Source organism: Eretmochelys imbricata, chromosome 7, assembly GCF_965152235.1.
Source record: "Eretmochelys imbricata isolate rEreImb1 chromosome 7, rEreImb1.hap1, whole genome shotgun sequence".
In the NCBI taxonomy this organism is placed as follows: Eukaryota; Metazoa; Chordata; order Testudines; family Cheloniidae; genus Eretmochelys; species Eretmochelys imbricata.
The window spans coordinates 76,096,257-76,112,692 of NC_135578.1; the positions used below are offsets into that span (position 1 = coordinate 76,096,257).

Below are 16,436 nucleotides of genomic sequence, written 5' to 3' on the forward strand. Positions count from 1 at the left end.
CCAATTAAAATAACAAGCAAATAGTCTTCTTGACTTCCTGTTTCTCAGTTGCTGGTGGTGTTAGTTAGACTCGCACCCCAGAAGTGGCTGCATTCTGGTGATAGATGAAGTGATTCCAATAATATAGTTTTATCATTCTGCAAAGCACTCTGAGACTTCAGAAAGACCCTGGAGTATTACACTCAATAAGAGAGAAGAGAAAGAAAAACAAGAAACTGCATAATGACAGATAAATACCCTAAATGGATTCACAAATATAAAGTGAGCAGATTTGCAGTCAGGAGAAAAAGATGGGGTGGAGTGTATTCAAAGCACATGTAGTACAGATCTAACTGTTGAGCAACGGGAGCAAAATGATTACCTCACTGTCCTCTGAGATGTGCCCCCTGGAGCACAAGTCAGGATATTTGAATTCAGGTTCAAACTTTCCCAGTTCAGAGTTTAAAATCCAGTTCTCTAGTTCAAGCCCATCTTTAATTATACTATTGATTTTAGCCCCCAGGGCCACATACTAAAGGCCATGTGACCTAGTCATGGGGACCTGCAAATAATACAAAAGAGTAACTAGTTTTCTGCTCAGTGGTTTAATAAGTGCAGGAGACAGCAAGAAAACAGCTTATTGTAGACACGCTGGAATTGATGAGCTAGTAGTCACTTATTTTTTGATATATCTGGCTCTGCTCAAATATTTTACAGCTCTGGATAAAGAAGTCTACTTGCAAAAAAGACAATCTAAAAAAGAATTCCTTGAGCCAGATTCCACTTTGAGTTACTCCCATAAAGCCCCTTTAAAATCAATGGGGCTATACAGAGGTAATAGGGAGCAGAATTTGGCCCCTTATCTTTAAAGAGGAACTGATCACAAAACTAAAATGTAATAGTAGCTTAGGTACAAGTACTCATGACTTGATCACATTTATAACATGCAAGCAGAACAACAACTTGGGTTTAGAGGGGAAGTGAAGGTATCTATAAAAATAATATATAATAAATGGAAGAAAGGGGAAATTCATAGGAATTAATATAAATCAGAAGTTTGGAACTGTAGAAAATGGATAAGGAAAGCAAAGAGTCACAAGGAGAAATCTATAGCCAGCAGAGTTAAGGATAATTAGGAATCTTTTATATATATAAAAGATATATTTATATTTATTTATATATATAAAGATTTATATTTATTGAACACGTCTGACTTTTCTGCATTATTATTGATAATTTTACCATTTCCATTGAGTAATGGACCAATATCATTCTCAGGACTCATTTTGTTTATATATATAAACAAAATGAGTCCTGAGAATGATATTGGTCCATTACTCAATGGAAATGGTAAAATTATCAATAATAATGCAGAAAAGTCAGACGTGTTCAATAAATACTTCTGTTCTGTATTTGGGAGGAAAAACAGATGATATAGTCTCATCATATGGTGATAACACTTTTTCCATTCCACTAGTATTTCTGGAGGATGTTAAATAGAAGCTACTGAAGTTGGACATTTTTAAATAAGCACTTCCAGATACTAAGAGTTTTAAAAGAGCTGGCTAAGAAACTTGCTGAACCATTAATGTTGTTTTTCAATAAGTCTTGGAGTACTGAAGAAGTTCCAGAGGATTGGAAGAAAGCTAATGTGCCAAGTTTTAAAAAGGGTAAACAGAATGACCCTGGTAATTATCATCCTGACAACCTGACATCGATCCTAGGCAAGATAATGAAATGGCTGATCCAGGACTTGATAAATAAAGAATTTAAGGAGTGTAATGTAATTGATGTGAACCAACATGGCTTTAAGGAGAATAGATCCTGTCAAATTACCTTGATATCTTTTTTTGATGAGATTACAAGTTTGGCTGATAAAGGTAAGAGTGTTGATGTAATATACTTAGAGATCTCTAAGGCATTTGACTTGATACCACACTATATTTTGATTAAAAAGTTAGAATATTATAAAATTAACATCACACACATTAAAAGGGGTAAAATCTGGCTAACTGGTAGGTCTCAAAAAGTAACTATAAACAGGGAATAGTCATCGAACAGGTGTGTTTCTAGAGGAGTCCCACAGGGATCAGTTCTTGGCTCTACATTATTTAACATTTTTATCAATGACCTGGAAGAAAACAAAATCGTCACGGATAAAATTTTCAGATGGCACAAAAATTGGGGGAGGGGGGGTAAATAATGAAGAGGACAGGTCACTGATTCAGAGCGATATGGATGGCTTGGTAAACCTGGTGCAAACAAACAATATACCTTTTTAATACAGCTAAATGTAAATGTATACAGCTAGGAACAAAGAATGTAGGCCTTTTTTACAGAATGGGGTTCTCTATCCTGAGAAGCAATGACCCTGAAAAAGATTTGGGGGTCATGGTGGATAATCAGCTGAATGTGAACCCCCAGTGGGACACTGGCCAAAAGAGCTAATACAATCTTGGGATGCATAAACAAGGAAATCTCAAGTAGGAGTAGAGAGGTTATTTTACCTCTGTATCGGCACTGTTGCGATTGCAGCGGGAATACTGTGTCCAGTTCTGGTGCCCACTATTCAAGAAGAATGTTGATAAATTGGAGAGAGTTCAGAGAAGAGCGGAGAGAATGATTAAAGGATTAGAAAACCTGCCTTATAGTGATAGACTCAAAGAGCTCAATCCATTTATCTTAACAAAGAGAAGTTTAAAGAGGTGACTTAATTACAGTCTAGATGGGGAACAAATATTTAATAATGGGCTCTTCAATCTAGCAGACAAAAGGCATAACATGGCTGGAAGCTGAAGCTAGACAAATTCAGACAGGAAATAAGGCATACATTTTTCACAGTGAGGGTAATTAACACTGAAACAATTTCCCAAGGATTGTGGTGAAATCTCGATCACTGACCATTTTAAAATCAATATTGGATGTTCTTCTAAACAGTATGCTCTAGGAATTATTTTGGGGAAGTTCCATGGCCTGAATTATACCAGAGGTCACACAGATTCTGGCCTTGGAATCTATGAAAATTAGAAATAGTGGCCTTTGGTGTGTATACTTTACCTGATGGTAAATGTGGTATTATGATATAGCTGTATATATCTTGTATGTGCCACCGACAGACAAGTGGTGGCATCACTATCTACTTTGCTGTATATACTTTATCACTGGCTGGTAAGTGTGGCATTTCTTCTAGGTTGTAACAACAGAGTAAGATTCATCAAGTGTCCAAATTGGAGTGCATTTTAAAATGGAGAAGACATTTTTTTTTAAAAGTTGCACAAAATGGTCCTTTTCTCTAACTCATAGGGGTCCCACAGGATACAGAGCCCATAGCCTATAAATACTAACTGCACACCAACAGTATCTCGCCAAAACCCATGGTTTTCAATGACACTGCTTTGCGTGTGCCTCAGGGTGTGACACAGAATAGACACTTGAACCTCTTCAGGCTTGTCTTCAGAGCACAGCAAAGCACATTAGAGATTTGTAGCACACTCTACTGTGCTTCACACTAACTGCCCCGAGTAAACCCTGCTAGCATGAACTAACAGGTGCTTAGTTCATACCAACAGGGTCAACATGGGACAGCTAGAGCGCAGCATGTTAGAGCTCTATAAATCACACCTCTGAAGTGGGCTTTACCACACCTTCTAAACAAGCCCTTAGTGATTCTTTGTCATCACACAGTCTGTGTGGACTGGAGATATGGCTGCCTGTGCTCTATCACCAGCTTTGATAGATTGGAGAACATGCTTTTCATGTACCTGTAATCTGAAATAGTGAAGCTATTACAATTCCTTTCTAATACAGATATTGACATTCACCTCCAAACACGGTGCACTCAGTGCTACCTGCAAACCCTGCTGAAAAGAATGGACACTTCAGGCTAGATTCACAAAGAACTTAGTTGCCTAACTGCCACTTCAGGCAAGTATAGGCTCAACACACTCTGCCATCTGTCCAGTTTTATGGGCTCAGGATCATCCTGGATGTCCCAATTTTTTGTATTTCAGAGGTAGCAATGCTAGAGAAGAGGAGAAGCGCAGTAGTGCATAACTAGCGCAGTAGTGGGAGTGGGAGACCCAGGATCCAATCCCCCTGCTCCAACTGCTTCAACAGGAGAGCCTCAGGGTGCCTTATTTCAGAATATCCCATAGTGCAGTGGTTAGAGTACTCACCAGAGAGGTGGCAGATCCCAGTTCATATCCCTTCTCCCCTCAGGTGGATTGGGGACTTGAACTCTAACCACGGGGCTAAGAGTTATGAGGGAGATGGTACCCCCTGCCCATCGTCCTCCTCCATCCAACTTCTTGCAAAAACAGCATAGGTGCCTAACACCAAGAGAGGGTTTGCAGCTGGGAATCCCAAGCCGAGGGAGGCATCTCCCTGCAGCCTCAATTTAGGTGCCTATCTCTGTGAGAGGGGTGGGGTTTATGTCACACTTGGCATCTCCCATTCTCTAGTTCAGGTGGGGAGCAGCCTCGCCTGCTGGTTTATGTGAATCCCTTTTGAGGTGCCTCTCTCTCTCCGTTCATTGTGTAGGAAGCCTAGGCACCTAACTCAGGCTTCGTGAATCCCAGTCAGTGATATTCTAGGCATCTAAAAGTTAGGCGTGGCGATGGTGAGCATCACCACACTATGTTTCTTTGTAAATCTAGCCCTTCTTTGTCTTTGCAACTCTTCCTAGAATCGTCACTCCAGAAAAAGTGCACTAGGGTCAGTGATTTTGTGAGTGCAAAAATATGCTGTCGGGGTTGTGCTACTGTGGTGTAAGACCTGTAGGATACCAGTGCAACATGGCAGTTCAGAATACACCGAGTAGGGTACTGACAGCTAAAAACAATATTTGAGGTCTTCCCCAGATGCGATTATTCTGCAAGGAAAAACACATACCTTTATAGTCTCAGGGAGGTTAAGCTGTTGTCTTTTCTCCTTTAATCGCTTCATTACGATATCCATGGTTTCTTCGACAGATGGACTTGGTTCAGTACTTGCTGCTTCTTGCTTCCTGGTCTCCTTATATATTCCAGTGCTCTCCTGCTGCACAATTCTTTTGGGTGCTTTAGGGGTACAATTTTGCTCTTCTGACATTTTGAGTTTAAGCTCTGTTCAAAAAAGCAAGTTACTTGGCAAATGAGTTTTTAAATAAATATTTGTTAAAAGGTTTCTTCTGACACTATAGGAAAAACACCCCAGCTCCTGTGTTAGTTTGTTAACATACCACAATCATTTGGAAAATTAATAATCCTTAATTTGAGTTTTTAATTCCCCTGCCCCTCATCTGAGAGCATTCACTCAAACAGGCGGGAATCAGGTGCAGCATAAACAGCAGAAGTTGCCAGGTGGCATAGAGCTGCCGCTACCCCATATCACCACCCTTCCAAGCCCCTTACATAGTGGGTGTGACCATGGACAAGGAAGTAGGCCAGGCAGCCACTATGCCTGGCTGATCTCCACTGCCAGAATGATGTCCAGCATCAGACAAGGCATCCACTATATTATTGTAACATGATGTTACAGTGGGGACCAGTTTGGACCCTGGCCAGCCTTGGATTGAGTCTAAACATGACTTAAAGACACCCATAGTTCCTAGGATGTGGGAAGAAGTGAAGAGCTGTGGACAGGGCACTGGCCTGAGACTTCGGAGCTTGGACTCTATTCCTGAATCTGCCACTGGTCTACTGGTTGACCTTGGGCAAGTCATTTCACCTCTTTCTGCCTTACTTTTCCTGATTCTAAAATAGCACCAATGAGTCTTACTTTCTTTGTAAAAAAACCCAGTACTTCAAAAACTCACACAAGCATTTAAATTTACTACTGCGAGTACTCCCACTGAAATCAATGGCACTTCTCATGGTAGTAAAGTTAAGCATGTGTTCAACTGTTTGCCGGATCAGGGTCTTTAAGGTGTATGAAAATTTACGTATGAGAATTGGGTTTTATCATTTTGAAAGATAATCAATTCAAAGTGGCAATTTACAGGAGATTACGCGTGTAGTTTGGCCATTTTACAGCTATTTCGCTTTTCTTTAGTTAAAAGAAAGGTTTATTTTAAAAACGTCTTGTGACAATGCAGACTAATCACTTGATATTTAAGAGAGGGATTTTCAAATGAGTTCAGAGAGAGTTTGGTGCCCCCCTCTCACTCACTGTCAATGGGAGTTGAGTTTCTAGACCCTTTAACCACTTCCCAAAATCCCACCCTACAGTACTGAAGTGTAATACTATGATTCACTTAATGGTGAAAATGGATCTAACACAAAAATGATTCTTTTATTACTTAAAAATAGCTTGTGTTATATTTTATTTTTTTTTAAATCAATAGTGGCTACATTTTCCCCTTGGTTACGCATATGTTGCTCCCCAGGGAGCATGGTCAATGGAGCCACGTACAGGCTGTCAAGGGAAAAATCTGACCTTTGGTATTAAATCTCATTTCAGGCAAGAGGCTATTTTTATGCCCAAATAATATGTGCTTTAAAATGGAGTTCTGTAATTTAAATTCAACAAACCCCCTTTACCACTACAATGTGAAATGTATCAGTATAACAAACCCATTAACTTGGCAATTATGTACAGTATGCTAATGATGCTGAAACAACAATCAGACAAACATTGAGGCTAATATTTAAAATTGTATCTCTGTTTGCAAGAATGTTGATAGTTAAGAAGAAGCTCTCTCTTTTTCAGCTCTATTGAATAGGGTTGAACTGACTCTCCCCAAGCATGGCTGGGAGAGATTGGCGTTGCATATGCCATTTCATCTTTCTTTTTGTCATTAGGGAGCCTTAGTGAAATAGAAGTAGGGGGCAAAGAGCAGAAAACAAATACTAAAATGCTCCTACTGCATTAGCACAGCTTTACAAAGTTTCCAGTATTATGAAATTCCCCACTGTGCAATAAAATGGAAGTATACGCTATTATGTACCTTTGAGCTGTTTACGACCTTTAGCCAAGTCATTCATCCATTTCAGGACTTCAGGATTGGAAGTTTTGTCACCATGTGAAGGCTGCACATAAGAGAACAGAAAAGAACTGATGATGGGACTGTTCCTTTTCCTGTATTCTCTATGGACTGATCCTGCAAAGAGAGTCAATGCACAGTGCATAAGGTTCAGCATGTGCGTGAGTCTTTGCAGATTCAGGCCTATGTTTGTAAAAATCAAACTTCTGCTCCATGGAGCAGGAATTCTGATGATACTCCCAATATACTTATCCAATAAAGAAATAGCTTCTTTAAAATACAAAATATTTCAGAACATAGATTCCATGTGAATCATAGTGAAGGATGAGATATATTTCTTTCCCTTATACAAAAAAGAATAGGCATCTACCTAATCCTTCTACACCCCCTCCCCCAATAGGGTGGTCATTGTCAACATTTCTATTCAAGGATCCCCTCCCAGGACCTCACTGTTATTTATCAGGATCTATTCAGGACCCTCTCCCATTTAACAGTATGAGAAGGGCAGGGTGGTCACAACAGCCTGAGACCAGTTTGTGACCGGATACCTTAGGTCAAAAAAGTATTCCCTAGCAGAACCCGGAAGATCTCCCCCATTCAGAGCCACACTCTTCCAAACTGAAGGAGACTGCATGGGATTCACTTTGGTGTCTGTCCAGGTGTGAGGAACTGTGACAAGGTGCCTTATAGTGACAGCCTATATATGAGCCACATCAGGTTACCGTGGTCCATGTAGATGGTGATTCTTCCACACATCATATGGCCAGAAATACTTATGATCCCAAATCACTGCTAAGCATTATATTACATACACTGTCCATTTGACATGTTTGGCTCAATTATGCTATTAATCTGTCATGTTTATTATCTTCTTGGATTGGGGCTCGATAATGCAAAGTGCTGAGCATTTTGCCCCTGGTCTTACACACATGCTAAACTGTATGTGAGAGTAGTCTCATTGACTTCAGTGAGATTACTTACATGCTTAAAGTTTAGCATGTGCAGGATTTGCAGGATGGCAGTCCAAATGCTCAACACTTTTCCGGATGGAGCCCTTACTGCAGTCCTTAAGACCAGGGTGCCTAAAATCTTTGCAAAGTAATATTTTATGCATTTCAGCTCAAATTTTTCACCCAATTTAATTGAAAAACCTGTAAAATGTTATTTAAATCTGTGCAAACACTGCTACCAAGATAATCTTCCTCTCCTACTCCAGCCATGTCTTCTTCTCCTTGAGTCTCTACTGGCTTCCTTTCCACTTCCCTCCTGTATGTAGTTCAAGCTTTTCTCCACTGTCAAAGCAAAAGACTGCTCCTGACTACAGCCTTTCACTGCCTTCATCTCCTCCCTCTTTTGATTCCTGTCAGCATTTACTGTACAGTGGTAGTTGCACAGAATCAAAACAGAAACTTTTTAAAAAGACTGAACACCCACAGTAATTTAAACATATTGTGTAGGAGAGAACGGCTTTGGGAGGGGGTTAAGCAGGGGGGAGGAGGGGGGGATGCTGTGAGCCTTCCTGCCTGCCTAGTTCATCTGCCACATGCCTGTTTTTAAAAAAGTCATATAGTGACTTAACTGCTTCCCTTGCTGTATGTGGCAGTGAGACTAGTGCTTCATCCACTCTCCTTCCACCTGACCGAGTCTTAAGGTCACACACTCACTGCTCCCCTCTCTGTATCTAGTACTATTAATTCATTCACTGTACCCAGTGGGACTGCTTACATATCCCAGGTCTTTGTGAGGTCACTAAGATGGACACCCCTCTGTATCCTGAAGGACTGCTTACTTACTCAAGCCTCTATGAGGTCAGTGATGTGATCACCACCATACCCTTCAGGATTGATCCTGATGATTTATATGACAGAAATATTATCTATGGGATTGCCCTGTGCTTTCTTCATCAGCTCTCCTGAAGGTCAGAAAGAGGATTATTAATTTAGCTGTGGTAATATTAAGAGTACTACACTTGACACTCGCTTCTGCTTCCCAGATCAATGGTTTCCCCCAACCCTACTCAAGTATCTATACAAAAAGGGATGGATGAAAATCTTTTCATTTTTATTACTTCCAGGGTTGCCCCGGTGTTTATTTGGGTTTACCAACTAGTAAGCACAAGTGTTATTCAAATCTCAATGTTGGCCATCTAGCTATACACACACACTTGGCAGAAGGATCTTAAAATACCTTTTAAAATGACTGCAGCAATACAGGGCCTAAAAAATCATAATTCTCTGAATAGATATAGACCACAATGAAAGTTGTTCATGCCCACTACCTTTCATTGACTATCACTTATACCAGCCCCATGACATACAAAATGGGGAAGTAAACCCCACTCAGCTCCCTGACTTCCCCTTTTTAGACAAAATTCCAGGGAAATCTCCAGTTTGAGGGAGTGGAGTCTGTTGATCCTGTGCCTCTCTCTGTAAACTACACAGAGGTGTAGCCCTGAAAAAGGTTGCTGAATAATGACCAGTGATGAAGATGATGAATCCCAAGGTCTGGAAGTGGGGTCAAGGCTGTGGCATAATATTCTGATTATTTAATTTATTTTACAACATCTATCTCTACCTAGCTATAAGAAGCTCAATATGGAAAGGGATAAATATGTCTGTTTTTTATGTTCCATGGCTGCCACCAAAATCTCATAGATGCAGCAAAGTTCTTCTGCTTTAAAGAGTGCTATCTTCCACCATTTGAGCTGAAGGAGAATCTCTATAAGATGTCAGTAATATTAGGGCTTATATTCTCTTTACTGACCAATCATTAGAGAGCAATATAATGTCAAACAGAGAAGGAGGTCTGATTCCAACAAAGTAAGGTTGGAAGGTGCTTATTATTTTTACACACTATAGCAGTAGCTGTAATATACCATAGTAGTAGCAAAGGAGCACCATGGCCTCCAAGGAAACTGTTTTCCCTTTCAGACACCAGCGGAATTCTCTGACAGATGATGGGATACTACTGATGCCGATGTGTATGGGGAAACTGCACAAGAGGATGAAACCTCACAGACCTCCACTCACACCACACAATATCCTATACCCTAGAGATGAATGACTCCTTAGCTTTTGCTTTAGCCAGAGTCAATACTTGGGGCTCTCTCTACCATATATTGTACATCTCAGGACAGGGATACCACTTAGCCACACACCAGAGCCTTCATTTTTTATTTGACAAATGACTTCTAAAGAATGTTATTGTTTTGTTGATATTTTCAAAAGATAACTCAGTCTGCATGAATGAGAAAAACTACATAGCAGAACACAGTTGCCAAGCAAATAATTTTATCTACAATGCAAGTAAGAAGCTATTTATAAGTATCAGAACTTTCCTTTGTCTTACAGATTTTCAGGATATTTTAAAGTAGTTAAATGTTACCATCACCCATCCTGATTGATGGATACTCCCCAATGAAGGTAACTCAAAACAGAGCTTCACAATTTTAGCCTGTAATCACTCAGATATCGTTTTTTCCCCTATTATTTTGCAAGAAGCAATTCTTCCTACACCTTTAAGGACGATATCCGTAATACATGGAGCATTCACCCCATCTTATTTTCTCCAATTATTTTCTTACCCGATATTTTTTTTCTTCTTCAAACTTTTCTTCAAACTTCCTGATTTTTCTCTTCAGACTTTGAAGATGTTTGGTAAGTTGCATTACTGTCTGCGGTTCTTTGCAGTCCTCACAATTACACCTGGAAGAACTTCTTGGCCTGCAAAAGTAGAAGTAATAAAGTCTCTGTTAATGCAAATAACACTTCTGAACTCCTCCCATGAAATCAGAACTATAGTCACACAGAACCATCTCTAGTCTAAATCACATGTAAATTGTGTTAGAACTCCAGATGTTTCTCCTATAGGTAGGCACAAGGAGAAATGGTTAGGCTTTATGAAGTAAATATATGAAATATCTGTTTTTCTTTGAAGGTGGCATAGTGTTTCATGGGCAGCACCCACCTTTCCTACCTTACTTTGATCATTAAGTGTGGGATTCTGAAAAGGTCTCAGCATTGGCCTAACTTTTGAAAATCGTTTTGAAAATCCCACCCTAACAGGCCAGATTTTGATACCTTTGTTCACACTTAATAATAGCACCTACTCCATGAGTAGTCCCACTGACTTCAATTAAATTCTTTGTGGAGTAAGGTGTGATGCGATGTGAATAAGGGGAACAGAAAATGGCACTTCTTTTATATGAAGTGCATTTAGGGCCAATTTCAGGAAGATACTAATTCCCGAATCAGACCCTAGGGCAGCCTATCATGATTTCTGTAGATTAGAATTAATTACTGGCACCAACTGGTGAAAATGTAGTACTGAAAATCAAAGCTTGTCACAACTCCAATCCACAGGAAATATTAACATTTCAAAATTTATGCAAATCAGAACAAACATTTTTTTTAAAAATTTCCCATAGAACAAAAATTCAGAAAAAAAGTTGAGTAAATTGAAATATTTCATTTCAATAAAATTAAAATGTTACATTCCAATTTTGACTTTCTTCTTATTTTATATTGCATTATAATTTATAATATAATGAAAGAAATTCAAAACAAAATTAATTTTCAAAATACAAAAATCCTTATAATTATTCTTTTAAATTTTAAATGTTCTCACAAAACATTTAGATTTTGGGAAAATGGCATTTTCTGGCAGGAAAATATTCTGTCAGAAAGTTTTCAATCAGCTCCACTGAAAATGATTCAGACTAATTTCCATGCACCAAAAAAATGGGTTTGATGAACAAAAATGTTATTTTTTTAAAGTCTGTTTTATTTCAAGTTAAAATATTTGTACATTTTAATTTTGGACTTTAAAACATAGACGTGTTCATTTAAGAGTTAGTCACCATAAGTTGCCAAGAACTTGGAAAAAGCACTAACTATTTCATTATTATAGTGCCTTCTATTCTACAGGAATTTAGCATTGCAATGGAGAGTTTATCCTTACTGGCAATAGGCTTAAACATTTTGTAGGATATTTCATGTGAGACTTTTTAGATTTGTGAATAAATAGGCTTGATTATTTCTATTTGCCTAAACTTTATTTTTAAGATTTAAAGAAAACAGAGTTCCAGAATGAAATTAATTCTAAGAATTTCCGAAAAGGACTTACAAGGACTATTCAGATGTTTTGTGACATTGCCTTCCATTTCCAATGAATGACTCATGCAGTAATTCCATTGCAGTTGAACTTTTCTGAATTAGACCTTTAATAACCTTTTTTACCCTGTATTCACTTTTCAGACTGATTATGAACTAACCTTTAAAAATGTCATTACTAAACTATAATTAACTGAGATTGCAGCTAATGTTGTACTTCGTTCATATTGGAAAATGTTAGGTCATATTTATGGTATTTCAAATTAATCATGCCAAATTATATTATATTATGAAACATCCCTGTTTAGAGCAAATGACATGACCATATATGAGAAATATGAAGAGTCAAATGTTCTAGACTGTACAAACATAATAAAAAATAAAGTTAAAAATGTATTTTCTTACATCATGAAAGGCTGAGCACTTGGTGGGGAAGGGGCCGATTCTGTGTCTAAATTAAATCTCTGGCTTTGACTAAAGATTGAGCAGCGTGGTGACAGAAGGGGATTATCTCCATCAGTAATATGATATAGTAGTCTACTGGTCCCTAAGGGGCGATGATCTTCTGGGCCGTTGTCTGCATCACTCTGCCAGTCTCTATGGGCTGGTACAGGCTCTATAACGACAAGATCAAATCAATATGGGACTGAAGGTCTCTCACAAAACACCCTAATTCGTTAGCTATAGAGGTAAATAAGAATCTATGTGAACAAATGTGTTCATAGAAGCAAAGTGTGCTGCTTGAAAACTTTTCAGTTGATACAATGAATAATATATGGTATAGCAATGCAGCATATACTGGTAGAACATGGTACCAAATCAGAGCATAACAAAGGATACATAGGTTACAACGACTGGTGTAATACCGTACTCTGAGGTCCACAATGGAATATAGATAGGTGTCTGTGTGTGTGTAAAAATAAACCATAAGGTTTTGTTAAAAGAAAGATAGTAAATTTCTCAGAATAAAAGCATTGTCTCTGTTTTTAATAAATCAGTTTTCGCTGAAATGCACTCTTTGCAGAAGAATATGAAGACAGATGTAAAACAAGAGTCATTCCCTAATTTAGGGCTCAGTCCTTTGCTCAGGAGGAGAATAGGACACATCTGCAGAAGTAACACATTTTAGGACCCTATCATGCAGCATATTGAGTGCTACTAGCCTGGTGACCTATATCCTGTAGAATTCTGCTCTTAATTCTCAGGGTAAAATGCCACTCAGCAGAAAATTACTAACCCATCATGTATTACTAACCCATTCAGATCAATGCATATGAACAGAAGATTGAAACTGATTGGGTAAACAGTAAAATGTAAGTGCTGCACTCTGTCTGTTGCCTTGGGGTGTTAGGTATATGACATTATGCTAGCAATGTCCCCATGCATTAATGGGCGCATAGGCTCCTAAGGAGCGGATTGTGCCTAGTGTATAAGAGAGGGAATGCAAAAGGAGCATTTTCAACAGTGAGCTTAATTAACCATTGGAACAACTTGCACCAAGGACGTCGTGGATCCTCCATCACTTGAAGTCTTTAAATCAAGACTGTATGTGTTTCTAAAAGATATTCTGTAGCTCAAACACAAGATCCAGCTTGATGTAGGGAACACTAGGTGAAATTCTGCAGCCTCTGTTAAGCAGGAGGTCAGACTAGATGATCGTAATGGTCCCTTCTGATCTTAAATCTATCTGTCTATGAACCTCACCTCCCTCCTTTTGCTCATTGGCAACAAGACTTGCATAGTACTGTACTATCCATATCCTGCCCTGACTCTCCATTGAAAGGGTGAGAATCCCGGTTCCCTCTTCCTCAACCTTACACAAAATAGGCCAGAATTTCATCCTTAAGTAGGTTTTTTTTTTTCTGTGGGGAGTGCTTTTATGAGGATTCTGCTTCATGATGGAGAAATCCTGTACCAATCTACAAAGCCCTGTTGAAAATATATGTACAAACAAGTTACAAAAGCCAGAATAGAATTCTCAGTGCCAAAAGAGAGTTTTCTCTCAGCTACATGGGTAAAGATTTTCATCTATATTAACAGTTAATGTATTATAGTGTAACTAGGCAAAGTTGATTTTATTATTTTCCCTCTAAAATTGTATCTATATGTAAAAATGGAGTCTGCATCAATTATTTTTATATTTAATGTAGGTTCATACCATGAATTAGTTGTGTATCATACATACATTACAAGGGATTCCTGATAGCATATATTTCTCAGATATTTCAGCAGGAGAAATTGAACATTAATTTGCTCCCAGATCTGCAAGGAGATGCCAGTTAAGCAGCAGATCTGAAAATGTTCCTTCACCTTTGCTTTTAATTAAAAATGAAATTTTAATCAATGATGTTACAAAAATTCAGAAGACATACCTCTACCTCCTATTAATTTAGAGCACTACGTTGTGGATTTCCCCGTGGTGGGGGGGTAGGACTTGCAGAGATAAAAAGGCCATTTCCCTTAAGATTTTGATGGAACTGTTATACTGTATTTTAATTAATATCTGCACAATAGATAATGAAGCTCACTGAGCTTGTTTAGCAGTGGGAAAATAGTGGCTCCAAGCAGCCTCCCTCCTTGAAAGCAGAAAATTGGGCAACTTCAAAATAAATATTATTTTATCAGACATAGTCCAATTGTTTCTATGTTACAGGCAACACAATACCAAATGTTCCTAAATTGTGTAATTATGGGTCAGCACAGGTCATGCACAGTCTCTGCATGGCTTTTATATCTTTTGATAAATTTGTTCATACTGGTTCCTCTTTCCATGGGAATTATTTAAGGGGATGAGAGTACAAATGGGGAGAAAATGTTTTTTCTGTCCTGCAAAATATTTCAAGATTTCAAAATTGTTCTCAGTCCATACTGGGATGAAACTGAGACCTTGCAAAAAAAAAAAAAAAACTGCTGCACAGAGAGAAAGGAAATAGCCAATACCCCAGTGCTTATGGCACCTTTCTGGGATGTGGAAGACAGAAGACCCGGGTTCAAGTCCCTGCTCTACCTGATTCATGGCCCAGGATGGAATTTCTGGTCAAATGAGAGCATGAGAGAGAGACCAAGCCCCACCTCAGAATAGCCAATAGCGAAGTGACTAGGGCACTCCCTCATCTCAGGTGTTTGCCCTAACCACCAGGCTTATTGGCTGTGCTGGGGTGGGTCTCTCTCCGTCTTTCCTCTTGGAGCTGTTGGGGCATTCTCCTGGGATGTGGGAGTGCCATAACCACTGGGCTATTAGAATATCAGGGTTGGAAGGGACCTCAGGAGGTCATCTAGTCCAACCCCTGCTCAAAGCAGGACCTAATCCCCAACTAACTAATCCCAGCCACGGTTTTGTCAAGCCTAACCTTAAAAACCTCTAAGGAAGGAGATTCCACCACCTCCCTCGGTAACCCATTCCAGTGCTTCACCACCCTCCTAGCAAAAAAGTTTTTCCTAATATCCAACCTAAACCTACCCCACTGCAATTTGAGACCATTACTCCTTGTTCTATCATCTGCTACCGCTGTGAACAGTCTAGATCCATCCTCTTTGGAACCCCCTTTCAGGTAGTTGAAAGCAGCTATCAAATCTGCCCTCATTCTTCTCTTCTGCAGACTAAATAACCCCAGTTCCCTCAGCCTCTCCTCATAAGTCATGTGCTCCAGTCCCCTAATAATTTTTGTTGCCCTCTGCTGGACTCTTTCCAATTTTTCCACAACCTTCTTGTAATGTGGGGCCCAAAACTGGACACAGTACTCCAGATGAGGCCTCACCAATGCCGAATAGAGGGAAAGGATCACGTCCCTCGATCTGCTGGCAATGCTCCTACTTATACAATTGCCTATTCTGGGGTCGGTCGGTCGGTCTCTCTCTCTCTCTCTGTCTCTTTTGTTTGACCAGAAATTCCATCCTGGACCAGAGAAACCTTCCCAAGGAAACTTATCAAAGCCAAGATATTTCTGCGAAAAGTTTCAGTTTCGACTAATTGGCACTTTCTGATGACAATCTATTTCACTGAAAAATTTCCTGACCAGCACTAGTTGTGACAAATAAGGCCAATGTATCTTGTTTGCAATTCTATCCAATAACTTTTGGCTTAATAATTTCTACTTCATTGGTCAAATTCTCCTCTCCAGCACACTAGTAGCTCCTCAGGCTCAGTGGAGTGGGAGAACTGGCTATATTGTTTAATTTGTCTTCACAGGGAAGATGCTGCTGCTTATTGTTGGCCTGGCCAGATAGCTGCACACACAGGTGCTGGAACTAGGGGTGCCGGGGGTGTTGCAGCCCCCCCCCCCCGACTTAAAGTGGTTTCATTATATACAGGGTTTACAGTTTGGTTCAATGGCTCTCAGCACCCCCACTACAAAAATTGTTCCAGCATTCCTGGCTGCACGGGC

General features: G+C 39.3%; 1 protein-coding gene across 2 annotated transcripts in view; it reads right to left on the reverse strand.

Moving 5' to 3' along the window:
* FAM13C (family with sequence similarity 13 member C) overlaps positions 1-16,436 on the reverse strand; it is an 87,937-nt gene that overhangs the window by 20,091 nt on the left and 51,410 nt on the right. The window contains exons 6-9 of one of the 2 annotated variants that reach the window (XM_077821859.1): positions 12,457-12,667; positions 10,524-10,662; positions 6,905-6,986; positions 4,870-5,081 (exon numbers count right to left, since the gene is read on the reverse strand). In XM_077821859.1, the coding sequence (XP_077677985.1) occupies positions 4,870-5,081; positions 6,905-6,986; positions 10,524-10,662; positions 12,457-12,667 (644 nt within the window). The remainder of the gene's footprint in view (positions 1-4,869; positions 5,082-6,904; positions 6,987-10,523; positions 10,663-12,456; positions 12,668-16,436) is intronic. The other variant, XM_077821858.1, reaches the window with a different exon arrangement.